At 40.3% G+C, this 14,978-nt stretch overlaps 1 protein-coding gene across 6 annotated transcripts in view; it reads right to left on the bottom strand.

Annotated features, from left to right (window-relative positions):
• The window catches only part of MYO1B (myosin IB), a 93,005-nt gene that overhangs the window by 43,239 nt on the left and 34,788 nt on the right, over window positions 1-14,978 (bottom strand). For all 6 annotated transcript variants that reach the window (XM_052675794.1, XM_052675793.1, XM_052675790.1 and 3 more), the window contains 4 exons: window positions 9,408-9,502; window positions 6,699-6,803; window positions 3,880-3,926; window positions 1,941-2,004 (listed from right to left, as the gene is read on the bottom strand). In XM_052675794.1, the coding sequence (XP_052531754.1) occupies window positions 1,941-2,004; window positions 3,880-3,926; window positions 6,699-6,803; window positions 9,408-9,502 (311 nt within the window). The remainder of the gene's footprint in view (window positions 1-1,940; window positions 2,005-3,879; window positions 3,927-6,698; window positions 6,804-9,407; window positions 9,503-14,978) is intronic.

Raw genomic sequence — 14,978 nt, forward strand, 5'->3', positions numbered from 1 at the left:
TTGTAAGTGGTGTAGAAGAATTTAAGCCCCCAATAAATCATGAATGACAATATCTCACAACAGAAACATTTCTTGTCCAAATCAGTACAACGCTGCAGGCATTGGAAGTGTGGAAAAATACAAGGTAGGGCAACACATTTGTGTTAACGCTGTACATAACTGAAACCAAGTTTTAAATGAGCTGGCTGGATGATGAAACTCTGTGAACTTCAAGGTGGTATACATTAACACCCAGCCACAGAACACAGTATTTAACTGAGACATCCAGTGTTAGTATAGGGTATTTTGTGGTCCAGTCAGCAGCATCTTTTTCACAGTAGGGTCTATATGTAAATTAAGTATTCCTCTTCTTACTATCAGATACTTCCTAAACTTGAGAAGAGAAAGAGAATACCTAAAATAGGTATCTTATAGGAAGATCAAAAAATAGGTCAGCCCTTGATTACATATGTCATCACATCAGATAATTAGATGCAATGCCATAATTACAATCTGCTATGATTTAGAAGGAAGATAAACAGCACAGTAACTATTTGGATCACCTTTTAATATGACACAGTATTTTAATTAGATGACTCAGCATGGTATTTTCAAAGACAAATAGCTGAATGTCCAGTCTGCAAAGCAGAGTTCATTTTTATTTATCTTTATTTATCTACCTTGAATGTGAAGTTAAAAAACAAACACAAAACCACAGCTAGACTGCTGATTTTTTTTGGTACAGATTATATTACTGATGACTACACTTTGTCCACATTTAATTACTGAAGAATGCACTGAGTACATTTGGCATCTAATTTCATTCATTGTCAAATGTCAATGTTAACAGATAGCCACAAATGCTCAGAGAGTGACGGCCCTGAGCTTCAAGTTTATTGCATTACAAAATTTGTGTGTGTAATTCTTCACAATGCTTTTAAAAGTTTATGTTGTACCTGAGTTATGTTATATCTGAGCAAACTAATTGCTTCACAACCAGGAAAATGGCACTGGGGTCAGAAGGCTTTAGAAAGAGAGATGAATTTGGCTGAGCAGGGAGAGAGGCAGAGGCCAGGTCACTGACACCTAGTACAGTCACTCACTGCCCTTTTTGAAAACTAAGGAAAACAAACAAGCATAGCTTTTTGTAGCACAAAAGAACAACTTCTTAAAAAAATACCAACCAACAAAACTGCACTTAAGTTCTAGAAAGAAAAGCAAGTCAAGGCATCTTGAATTGGCACTCAGTTAATGGTTTCTTTCTTCCCAGCAGAGAGATGGCTAAAGGGTCTGTCAGAGCAGCAGCCTTACTTCCAGTAATAAAACTTTGGTTTAGTGTGGAAATAGTAGTAGTTGAATGATTGGACTAGATGATCTTGGAAGTCTTTTCCAACCTTGTGTTTCTGTGATTCTGAAACCCAGGGCTACCATTTCCTTCATAAACTCAACAGGTTTTTATGCTCTCTCACACTGAGCATTTATCTATACGGTGAGGTATGCTAAAACTGGCATTAGAAGCATCAGAATGCTTTGATTTCAAGAAAGCACTATCATTCCATTGTGATCTTCAGCATTCTTTGTGTGACTTCTAGATTACAAAACAGAGTATCTCCAACATCACCTACCATCAACATATAACTTATCAAATCAAGTCATGCAGCCAAGCCCAAGGATGCAAGTATGAAATATGCCTCAGAGACACTAAATCCATTCAGAGGCAATATGCTGACCCATGCACTCTGCTTACTACCCTCTAAAATTTATTATTCACATCTTTCAAGTCTCTCTTCACTTATTCTCATATACTCATCACCAAAACAACACAATTAAAAAGCTGAATTTATCACATAATGAGATTCAGTCAGACAAATGCTGCTATTTATTTCAACAATTTAACTGTCTTCCTTTTTGAACGAAACATTTTTAGCTGTTAATATGCTGAAATCAAGAGCAATACTCACAGTTGCTTATAACTCCTCCGAGTGGATCACCTTTGAAATCAAACTCAATATCCATGTATTTTCCCTGCAAAAGCAACGTAGTTCAAGACTATAACTTCTGTTAAAGAAAAATGGATATTTTGGAGACATTTTTAAAAGTTCCTCGGTCATTCTTACAGGCCAAAAGAGCAAAATGCAACCTCGTGTGCACAACACCAAATTGTAAAAGCCCGAAAATGATTCAAAGCTTCTAATTTTGCTATTTGCACAGAGATTCTCAAGCCAACTGCTTTAATACGGCTTGTGCAACCCAGTCATTTTTTTGTTTCCTCAACAAAAAGTAAGCTGCACAAACATTCAGCAGAACACTACCCCCACCCAACAATGCTTGTGGTTGTGTAGGCGTTACCACACTTATCAAAGGAAGAATGGATGTCCAAGCAGACGTATTTGCTCAGTGTAAACCTCCTGAGCACTCAGAATAGCGCTCAGGAGCAGCAGCAGCGATTACCACTGTTGCTGTGGGTGCCTGTCCAGCTCTGCGTGCCGGCCCTGTTCAAGTGATGGGTTTTTCTCGTTCAACTCTTTGCTTTGTAACTCAGGAGAGCAGAAGCAACAATTAGCAGGCTGTCACCACAAAAGCCACTTCATTTGCAGCCATACTGACGCACTGCGTTGCCTTGACTTCTGCATGACTTTTTCCACTTTGTGCTGCTCTTGGCATCGTTTTAATTTGTACAAGGAGCACCCATCACAGTAACAGCTACGTTTAGCAGCGACAGAATGGGCTGAGCCATGCTATAAGCATAGCTCACCCCAGCAAGGAAGTGTAGAAAGATAAAGAGTGCTGGTAGGAATTCAATCCAGCTCCCCAAGCCACGCACAGAAATGATCTCACTGGTGAGATCAGAGGATAAAAACAATCTTGAAAGGAGAAGCCTTGTGTTTATCCTGCCTTACTGTGTTTAGGAACAGATATCTTGTTTTAATTACAGAACATGAAAATCAAGCACATCACATTGACTGCCTCTAAGATATTTTTAAATTTGCTGTCTATTTTGTCAAGTTTGGCTTATTACGTTCCTCCTGAAACTCCATTCTTCTCCTGCTGGCAGCTGAAATAGACGAGACAGGAGCATACTTGTACTTTCTTGTTTGAAGTTAATTCTGAGCTGATTCAAATTTTCGAGATAAAGAATTAAATCAGATAATTAAATCTTAATTTCCCAAGGACTGGGCCAGCTGGCTGTTTCTGGAAGTATTTTTAGCTTTGTGTTTATAAGCAAGGACTTGAAAGGCGAAATCCTTCTCGGTTGCACTTTGTCCTGGAAAGACTCCTGCTTGCAAACGCCGCCTCTTCTCTCTGACGGCTCTCCTCCTCCAGCCTGCAGGACCTCATCTCTGACAGCTGCACGTTTTCTACCCTTTTTATCCAAAAAATTGTCCTGCAGTGCCTCAAATTTCAGCCCTGACCTTGCCTCTGCGGCCATGCGCAGGGCCCACAGTGGGCACCCCTTGCTCCGTTCGCAAGCAGGGCAGTGACGGCAATTATGTTTTCATTCACCAACGCGCTGTCAGATCCTAAATTTCAATTATTTTTTTTTTGCTCATTTCCCTTTGATTCTCAATAGATGTCTACACCCACATCAGAAACCGACGAGATTTCCGAGAAATAGGTGATACATCTTTCAAAAATGTGTCTGAATGTGATAGTAATACTAGGAACACATTTGGGCAGGACGTGCTACAACGTACAGAATGGCATACTGATTGCTCCTGATCACTAGCACTCTCCAGGCACCAGGTCCTTGGACAACTACAGTAATGTTCTCTCTCCAAATGATTCATTCACTCCTTACAGATGACTTGATGGCTGACACAAGGTAAAATAAAACCTGCTGACAACACAGCATGCTCTCCCCTATAAGGAATTCAAATTAGCCTTGCAGAAAATACTTACAAATCTAGAGGAGTTGTCATTCCTCACAGTTTTGGCATTTCCAAAAGCTGGCAAAAGAGAAGAACAAATAAGACCACATCTATCAATTAAAAAAATACATATACATATATCTTTAAAATGCTGTAACATCTACGACTTTTTATACATTTAAAAGAATCCTAGACTTCTGAGAAACAATACACCACTCACTGCATTGATAACACTCACTCACAATAGACTAAGTGTGACATTTTCTCAAAAACACCTATGGAAGTCCAAAGCAGTTGTGCTGATGAAAGAAAATGAAAGAAAAGCATATAGGCTCAAATTATTTCGAGACAAAATTGCACCTGGATTAAGGTGAATCTTGAGTTTGAATCTTCAAATTTAAAATCTGATGACAGAAATAATTTTTTGTATAGGAAATTCTTCTTTCTTTTCACTTCAGAGAAAGAAATCTGTGTTATCTCTCAGTACGGAAAATGATAGAAAATGGAGTCTGATTTATAAGAGTTTAAAACACCCTCTTCAGTTCGATCTAAGCTAGCTTTTTGAATAAAGCTTGGTTTTCAACTCTTCAGTTCAGGCTTCCTGGCAGAGCAGTCTCTCTAAGAAGTGCCTTCCTAGGGCTATATTCAGATGGGCAGCCACCAGCTCAGAACACACACGGGACCGGAGGACATTCAAGCTCACACATTCTCAAAGCTTGGTGAGTCAACCAGGAGCGCGTCTCCTGCTTTATTAATTACAGCACTCCTACTCCAACAGGAGCCCTTATTTACTCCCAGTGCTTATTTATATAGTGTACATATCTTCAAAGATCAAACCAAGTCAATGTTATTTGGATGGAAATAAATACATTCTTTTAGGCTTCAGCAAAGTTGCATGAGTAGATTTATTCTTGATCAAAGAACTGAAGCCAAAAGGAAAAGTTTCTTGCTCCTGAAGGCTAAGGCTAAGTGAAAGAATTGTTTTTAAAATCTTTATGCCTGCAATAAATCATCTTTTCAACAACCAAATCTCTGAGCTGCATTTTCTTAACACAGTGCTGAACAGTAGAGTCATTTATAACCACACGGAATCAAACACAAGCGTTCCTTTATAAAGCATGAGACACGTTCCTCAGTTTTCCCTTAAGTTCATTGTTTCTGAAAGTTAATTTACAGTTGTGACTGTAGGTTTTTCTAAAAAAAAAATAGAAATTTCCTGTAAGATAAATTATGCACATTTAACATTTATGTCATTTTCTTGCACTGCAGCTAGACTGAAACTGATCTACGTAACCAAAGAAAAACAAATCTAACCACAAATGCTTAATTCCTGTCTAAAATGTATATAAGCAGCCAGGCTTGCTCAGCAGCCTCCTGGTCCAAAAAGCTATATAAGCATTTACCACCGCACCAAGCAGAACAAAGAATACCTTTAAATGATACAGCACTTTTCTGTGAGCTTAGAGTATTCCTCTTGCATTAAAACAAAGATTTGTGAGCTAACGTGAAATCCAATAAATTTGGCAGTCTCTGGGGAGCAACTTCGCTTTGGCAAGAAAAGCCATCACAGTACTTACACTATTTCTGTCTACATCTGAAGCCTGCCTTCCAGGGATAAGAGCAGTATGGCTCTTCTCTGTGAACTCCAAACCACAGAACATTGCAGCTCTCCATTCAGAATTAAGGGGAACAGATCCAATGACCAAGAAAGGCTTACCCTGCATTTTTACATGTCTTTAAATATTAACATTTTATCTTTTGCTTGTAAGTCTTTGCTTGCAACTTGTGTTTTGTGTATAGTCATGATCACATTTTACCCATCCCAGTGCATCACTGCTCTCAACATGCTTTTATTTACCCTTCCCTTTCTTGATTATTTTTTTCTGTTCCTACTCATGTAATGAATACTTGCTCCCTATAGAATACAAACCCTTACATTTATGTATAGATAGCTAAGCAATAAATAAAATGTTGACACTCAACAGTCTGGCAAATACTGTGCGTTCTATGGCCATAGCACAACTTCTTTGTACAGCAGTTACCAGAGATTGTCTCAGCATCACAATAGCTCAGAGAACTGTGGCAAAACCCAAAGCAGGACTCAACACAATAGACTTAAATAAGCCCACAATAACCAAGGCACTTCTGAAGGCAATTATTAGACAATAGGATAAAACTGCGTGCTTTGAGGATCACATATCCTATCACCAGGAAAAATGAAGATCTTGTTTCTGACAGCCAACCACTTCAAATTGACTAATTAAAAAACAAAAACCCAGACAATCACAAAGTGCTTCATAGGAGAGCAGGAAAGGCAGCTGTCAGGAAGACAAGCTAACAGAGACACCAGACACCATACAACAGGGAACAATAAGTTCTAGAGAATAACGGGCACCCTTGTGGATTAGGTTAGTTTTTCCTAACATCCATTTCTTGACTTCTTTTTTTTTTCTGAAAGAAAAATAATGCTTTGCAGACAATGTTTGTTTACTAGGGCCTACAATAATATAAGTTGGAAGGAAATGAATCAGAGGGACTGAACCAAAGTTAAATCTCTTGATACAGTCAAGCATCATCAAGCCAGGGTTAGGAAAGGGTATGCCCTTAGAGAGCTGCCTGAGGAGTATGGGAAATATGACCTAACTTCCTAAGCACTTACTTCCTGAGGAAAAAATTCCATTTTTAAGGAGATCTGTCTGTAACCAAACAACTACGTGTGACTGTCTTCACAGAAAGCACCTACAGTTTCAGAAACAGAGTAAATACAAAACAACAGTGGGTAGTGCTTTCAAAGCTAACTCATCAGGGAAGCTGACAGATAGAGGTAGTACATGCTCATAACAAACATACCTTCAAGAACAGGATTTGATTGCAGAAGTTGTTCTTTCACTTGGTTAACTTCTGCCCCCTTGCCACACACAGCAGCTACATATGACATGACAAGCTTGCTTGCCTCTGTATGGGAAGAGCAAAACAAAACCACAGTTAAGTATTGGCAACTGGTCATAAAGTCATTTGGAGACTTGATCTCCACCCTGTTTTCACCACACCAGACAAGAACCATAGGCATATATTATTTCACTTTTCTTCTCCCTTGGTGGACAGCTTGGGAAGGACAAAGGAACTCACCATGCCATTAGAGCCACGCCGTGACATCAGGACCCCCATTGACTTAAATTCCTAGAGCCCATCCAGGCTAAAGAAGGCACTGCTGGATACAGCACATTGCAGCTACTTCTTTGTTTAGGTTCGTGAGAAGCAGCCACTTAGGAAAGAAAACCATCTCTAGCTAACATCATGGAGTGCTTAGTCTGAATCTGAAGGTTTCAGCCTGAAAAACTAGGCCCAAGTACCTTCAAGATGCAAAATTCAACCAGTTTTCCAACCTCACCAGATACACAACAGCACAGATGCAAGCACACAACATGCAACGCTATACAAATGTAATTAAAACTCTGAAGTAAGCTACGAGTAAATAAATAACAGCAATTTAACATCAATAACATTAAGCAGCGAGTTTCAAAGTATAAAGTTTAGAGAAAGTCAAGACTTCATTTAAACAATGAAACTAATTAGAAGGTATAAACTTTTAAGAAAGTCTGGAACAGTTTTTGGACTGGGTTTGTAAGGATGCCATTCACCCAAACAGACATGAAGATTTCTGAAGGAAAAATCCATCCAACCCTTATGTTTTTGTTGGTTTGGACAAAGAGCAGCTGAGAAAGGACTCTGTTTATAAACAGAATCTGTGAAGTTCAGTATGATGTAAGATAGTGAAATCTGAGGCAACGTCAGCTGACATACAATGTAATGACTAACAGCTGGAATCCCTATCAACTCAACCCAACTGCCATAAAAAAAACCCATTACTTGCTATTCAGAGATCTGTTACAAATTTAAGGGTTTCATTTCAGGAAAAAACTGACAAACAAGTTATCCCTTGGATTTGATTCTTCCCTATTTAATCAAGCTTGTTCGCCAGTATTAAATGTCTATTCTCCCCTGGAAAGAAAACTGAGCAAGCCTGTGACACAAGGAAACAAGCAAGCAGAAACCAGCGGTGTCCATCTAGACTCCCATCTCCCTTAACCACACAACTCCTCAAGCCCAGCTGTTTTTTCTAAAAATCCCTTTCCTTCAGAGCTGGGAATTACCAAGCAGTTCAGTATGAAATACTTGCTAAAGCAGTCAAAACCTCTAAGGAGAGCTACTCAGTCAAAGAGAGAAAAAAGCACTGAAGCAGCAAATCAGCTATCATAAAATAACATACAATAAGAATACATACAGTGGCCTTAAGATAGGCTTTGAACATGACTGAAAAACAGAATAAATACAATTTCCTTTATTAGGAACTCTGCTTCACTGAATGAAGACACGAGGAAGTGAATCATCAAGTTAGCATCTAACAGCACTTAAATATGCTACTCATCTTGATAGAGTTCCATTTTCCTGCACAGTGTTACTATCAATTACCGATACAAACACGCAGTGAAACGAGTAAAACCTGAACAAACTAAAGAAAACAAGTGACAACAGTTCAGTTTCAATTCTCTCAGCCCAAACACACCAAATGTTCAGGCTACCAACACTGTATGTTCTAAAACCATTATATAGCATCTGCACTATCAAATCTGTTTCTTCACTTCGATGAATTTCTCCACTCTCCTCTTTTTTCTTTGCATTAAAAACTTAAGTCCTCAGCTATTAGCTCAACTTGAGCATCCACGATTACATCAAATATTAAAGAGAGAATATCACAAATTATGAGTTCATTATTGACTTGGATTTCAAATCATGCTCTTATGCTATTCAGTACTTACCTTTATAAAGAAGGAATAACTCATACCATGTCCCAGATCTGAACCTACCAGACTCCTCTTTACAAATAGAGAAGTTAAGAAACTCAACCACTCTTACATCCTTCAATTGAATAAATACATTAATAAAAGTGCCCTTCAGCTGTTTGAGAACTTACTGATCCTGAGGAAATAAAAAATTAAACAGTTTTGGTAAAGAACTCTTCTGATGTGTGAAATCCTAGACAGAATCCATAATAATCGTATTACCAGGAACTTGCTTTTTTAATATATACTCTTATTGAACACACAAATATTTTCATGCCATTGAACTGGAAGAAAAGGATTAAATCACAAGATTTCAAGACATTTTAACTGGCTGCCACTAATCAGACAAAGGAGAACAAGACATCACTCATGAACAAAACAGAAGCCAAAGGCATTTATCTCAACACTCCGAAGATGAAGCCCATGCTTCACATTGTTGCCCAGCAGGAAAAAGACTGATGAGATTTCCAAGGTAATCAGCTATTGGTATGAATTTTCCTTCATTAACACGTGACAGGACTATGTCATGGCGACAGCATGGAAAAACATGAGTTTAGGGAAGATCACCCCTACAGAGACAGAGATGACCGCATTCATTTTCTACAGTGGCCTGACACAAAAACACATCAGTACCTCTCAGTTCTTACAGCTTCCAGCATCACTTTGCAACAGACAATTGTGAATGCTTCTGAATGAGGTCAAAGCGGATTATTACCTGTTTTTCCAGCTCCACTCTCTCCTGTAATAAGAATACACTGGTCTTTGTCTTGGTCCCTTAAAGATCGATACGCTTCATCTGACAAAGCAAAGCTGCAAGAGAAAAGAGCCAATTAAGAATGAGATATAACAGATAGCAACAACAAGTATGATTTGTCCTTCACATCCACGCAGAAAAAAATAAAATATTCAAGCAGAGAGTTCTGTAAGCGCTAAGGCTTCTCATTTCCAGAATAAAAGACCCACAGAAGCAAAATGGATACTTTGGCTCATTGTCTTTTTTTCAGGCTTTTCCCCAGGAAAGGGGAAGCAAAATCTGTCCTACACGTTTTTATGCAGATAGAAAACTCAAACTGATGAAGTTTGAGGGAAACTTAGGTCACACTCTTCAATGAGCAAAATGTCAATGCGATGGGACGTGGCCAATCTGAAGATGTTGAGAAAAAGGAAACAGGAGAATCCTTAACACTAACAGTATCATACGCTTCAATTTCTACCCTGACAAGTATGAAGACATCTCTGAACCTGAAAAAGTATTGAGCATTTTAAGCATTTGGGGGGTATTACTGGGTTTCTGCGCAAACTGTTTCCCAGTGTGTTCTTAGCAATCTAAGGGTGAAGTCATACTGTGAAATTAAAGAATACTGCAAGAATTAGCAGCTTTCCTACACCAACAATATCTTTCAATGGAACACAGAACATTGCAAGTCTGAAACTCCTGGGCTGCAATCTGGATCTAAACGTGCTTTGCTGCCATGCAGCAACATGTATTTTGGAGAAATACAAATGTGTTTTTTATATTCGGGCTTTCCTCAGTTGTCATTTTAAGCCAGAGAAAGAATAGCATTGACTTTGGTTCAGCTGCATTTTCCAGCTCATGGAACAAGGCATTCTGGATGCAGCACAAGAACTGATTGCAAAAACTTAGGCGGTATCTACAAAAAGACATAAAAGCAAAACCCAAATAACAGGGCACACTTACAGCACTAAGCAAATTCAAGAAATATGCTAGCAAATCTGCTATCAAAACAAGGCATAGTTTTACATGAAATAAACATCCATTCATCAGACCAAGAGCTTTGTTTGATTGCTGTTCCCCATAAAATGATGTGTTGGTATATATTTCAAATCGGATATAGTTCATTATTTACAGCAAACAAACCACGGTTCCAAAACAGCAAATAACTCACAAGACAACATGAAATACACAATGGTTAAGGATTGGATGCATGTTTTAGAAACTTATTCTATAGCAGCTCAGGAGCTTTGCATTCTGCTGACAACTGCAGAGATACCAAGTCTTGGTTTTGCATAATGTAGCCATGCAGAGTTTTCACAGGAAACCACAGCTTTCTGAAAAAAGCCAGCTCTTTGACATGAAACTAGCTATGGTTAGCATGGGCAAAGTGATCCATGCACAGCTTCTTCGAGAGACACTACTGCTACAGCTCAAAAGCTTTAAACATTAAACTTGTGTATGCTCAAATCATTTCGTATCTATTTCTTTTTCACTAGCTAACATTGCCCCTTGAGCTCAGGCAGCTCTTCCTTCAGGCTTCTCCTCCTCAGAGGTGTCAGGAGAATGTCATACTTCCCCAGTTATTTACCAGGTGCACACTCTCTACTCCCTCATCCTTCATCGCTATTAGATTCATCTCTCTCTTCTTTTTAAAGCTGCATCATGTTCTGAGCTCAGCCATCCAGCAAGAGCCCTGCACACCAGGTGAGCAGCGTTCCAAGAAGGTTGGAAAACAGGTCACGAACATCTTCTGCCTCCTTCCCTATGAACACATCATCCCTGCCCTTCCTCCCTAGCTCCCGCCAGTGATGCTCATGCCATCGATTCCCCACTCTTCGTGCTCCTTCCGTCCTCCTTTCTGTACAAGGGCTCCTCCATTGCTTTCCTTACAGCTTACGTTGTCTCAGACTCTAAACTGCAATTCTCCCTACACAGCTGGGCTATGCACTTACCAAGCACAAAGAGAGGTCACTACTCCGTTTGATACACTTACCATTGAACCAGAATTAAAACTGATCTCTCAAAGCTTACTACTGCTGTGGTGATTGAAGCATTTCAATGTGGTAGTTCAACCAGAGGTGAAAATGTGTTTACGAGAAAGTAGAAGGCTGTAATGTTTTTAGCATTACAACAAAGTCAGCCTGTGCCATGGCCAACACACTGGAGAACTAGAAAAAAAAAAGACTTTTCTGCTGCCGAGAGACCATGACACAATTTCTGGCATCTGCTTAACTGACCCAAATCCAAGCTACAGTAGCAAAAACACTTTACCAGACTCTCTTACAGGATATATTTAGGAAATGAATAATATTTGCTGAATGCTGCTGCAGATATACTTGAACTGAAGTACATGAACTGTATGCATGCAGTATACATGAACTGAAGAGCACAATGCAGGGTGTTCAGACAGGCTCATCCCAGCACACATTCACATAACTTCAATCATCATCCTTTTTGCAAGGAAAAATAAAGCAGTGAGATAGAGAGGAAAGGAAAGAAATGTAACTGCAATAAGCATTCATGGGACATGTGTGAGGCCATTAATGGCAGTGCCATGGAGCCATGGGTTTGACTGGAAGCTGGCTTTCAGCAGGAAGGTGAGGCTCTGCAGTGCTCTCAGACACGCAGGCTGGGTGGCTCGCTCTGTGCCTGCTGTCCTTCAGACAATCCCAGCCATCAACTTCTATTTCATTGCTGGAACAGCTTTCCTGGCAGAAAATGAAGTCAGCGTCAAGCACCGAGAAAGTATTCTCTCTGCTGATACACTGAGTTATGAGTTCATCAGATTAGAAAACATTCGTCGTTTCTAATTCACCAAATTTCTAGTTTCCCAGCATCCCCCATCAAAATTTATTTCAGTGCTTGATGTATTTATTAACTCTGCCTGCACTGCACAGTCAAGAGCACCAAATTGTGCCTTTTCTCCTCCCTCAGCAAAGAAACAGAAAATTAAGTGCTACAAAGAGATATGAGAAACTGGGGAGAGAGCAGGACTCCAGCCAGCCCTGATCTGCCCCAACCCAGCCAGGGATGCTGGGCATACATTCGCTTCTACTCCACTGTTCTACATCTAAGCAGAAGTTTCACAACTGTATCAGATATTCTCCACTCCAGACCGAAGAAAGAAAGAAGTCAACTCATTTTAGAAGAAGTTTCACAGAGGTGCTTATTAGAAGTTGCCTCAAACTTACCTCTGAGGTTTCAACCACTGCTCCAAGAATTCAATTTGAGGAGGCAAAGAGTATATAAATAACAGCATTTAAGGCTTTGTCTTGCTGGCACTGCATAAACAGCATTAGGCACATTTACATCAGAACCTGAACAAATAACATTATTTCAAAGAAAAAGAGAGAATAACACATTTGTCATGTCAACTTTAGTGGCACGGCACTGCTTCGCAGTCCTTCATATTTACTATCTTCTTCTGTTGTTGCATTAAAAAAGCTTCAAATCTTTTTGTTTAAACTCCACTTCTTCCAAAAACATTATGTCACACTACTCCTTATTTACTACAAACACACTAAATAATCTCATTTAAGGCCATTTGAGCTTAACATATTTTGATGATCTGGAGACAGCAAAGAATCCCTCTCCCCCTCTGCCTTGCAGCAATGTGAAGAGGCGCAGCTCTGGAAGCCAACATCTACAGCTGCAGCTTTAGGCCACATTCTGCGCTCTGACCCACCTCACAATTACAGAGCCCAAGCAAAATTTTCAAAATAGTTCATAATTTAAGAAGTAGTTATAACCCATGTGTTTTGAATTAAATGGTGAGTGTGTCAGCAGTGTCATTTCCCATACCTTATAATAAACTCTCCTTTGATTTTTAGGTTTTTACGAGAGATGACAACACTTTCCTACCACAGTAAACGCAGAACTATTTACTGGAGTTCTCTTTTAGCTGGGATTTAAGTATAGAAGCAGTTTGAAGTCAAAATGGCACCCACACCTACACAAGTTGCAGGCTCTGCCTTTTTATAGCACCCATTTCTTTGGCCACACCACTCCAGATGGCCTGATGGGTCGGCAGAGAATCACACAGAATCACTAGTCCAAACCCTAAAACGTGGACATGCAGGGAAGCAGCAAAGAAGGGTTTCCAAGAGGCTCGGGCAGCACCTCCTCTGCTCGAGCAGCGGGGTCAGCCCAAAGCAAGGCTCAGTGTGAAGCAAAAACTTAGCCCTCTTCCATCGCAATCTTCCTTGAAGCCAAAAACGTGAGGATGAGCACTCCTCAGCTACCAGCACTTCCATCTCCCCACCACCACTTCAATCCTTCCTCTCTCTTCCCTCAGCAGTCTGCACCACTAGTTAACGTTACTTGAAACTCAGGCATGAAAGCCATTGTCTCTGTCTCATCCTTGCTGGTGGTTGCTTTCCACTCTCAGTCAGTCCCTTTCTTAAAGCATCCACTGGTCAATCCTGGCCTGCCAGCCCTATCACTGTTTTCAAAGGAAACTCAGAAGGCCTTCCTCCTTGGCCCTTCCATTCCCCAGGACCACTTCATTGCTACCCAGCCGCCTCCAAACACGTGGACAGGGTATACACGACATGTCAGCACGTTATCATTGCAAAGCACGCACTATGCTGCACTAAAAAAGACCTACAGCTAAATTTGGATTTTACATATTGTTTAATGTGAGCTTCACATCAAACGTAATGTACATCTTTCTGCAAAGTCTAACAGAGAAAGGTATTTTTTAAGTTCCTTTCCTTTATGAGTGCACAGAAGTGCTCTGCGACAGGATGATGACAAAGTAGTCTCCACCTCTCACAGTGAGTTAAGGAAATGCATCAGACTGGTTGGTCCTGATGTACGCATATAAAAAGGAACCAACAACCAGGGACAGGAGAAATAGAAGCACATTTTATAGAGAGCTTTCAGGCTTTATGCTGTAAATCACCACTATTCATCACATTCCAGCCCCCCCAGCACCACCAAGCCCAGTGAAAGAACCACCACTGGGGAAAAACAACTATAAGAGATTATTTGCATCGTTAGCTCATAGCACAGAACTGTTTAATCTAATTGCCCCATGGATAACAAGCGTGGCCCCATTTTCCATCATTACAAGGTGCCTCCTGTCAGCCCCTTTGACACACGTGGAGAGAGGAGGCTGTCAGCCTGCCACAGGCCTGAATGGAGCAGCAGCTGATGGAGCAGCGCCTGGGACGGCCCCGCACAGGCGAGCAGCTGCTCTATGAGCCAGGGGAAAAATGAAATGAGCTTAAGCACCAGGATAAAGAGGTGCACTAAGACAGATGGAAAGGCTTTTCTCCTCTTCAGAATGCTTCTGCATCTTTAAGCCTACTTTGTTTTCCCAGTGAGAACAGAAAATTGTTTTATCAACAATACTATGTGGCTAATATACACAGGGAAGCATAGCTCCTGCATTTCCTTCCCCACTTGGCTATTCATGCTGGCAGCTGTGATATTCTGAGACACAGAACAAAGCCCAGAGCTGAATAAATCAGCCTAGCTATTTGTGAGGAGCGGCCAGAATCTATGGAAGGGACAGGAGAGAGGGACAGACAAAACCACTCTTGATTT

Source organism: Tympanuchus pallidicinctus, unplaced genomic scaffold, assembly GCF_026119805.1.
Source record: "Tympanuchus pallidicinctus isolate F22 unplaced genomic scaffold, pur_lepc_1.0 scaffold15, whole genome shotgun sequence".
Taxonomy (NCBI): Eukaryota; Metazoa; Chordata; class Aves; order Galliformes; family Phasianidae; genus Tympanuchus; species Tympanuchus pallidicinctus.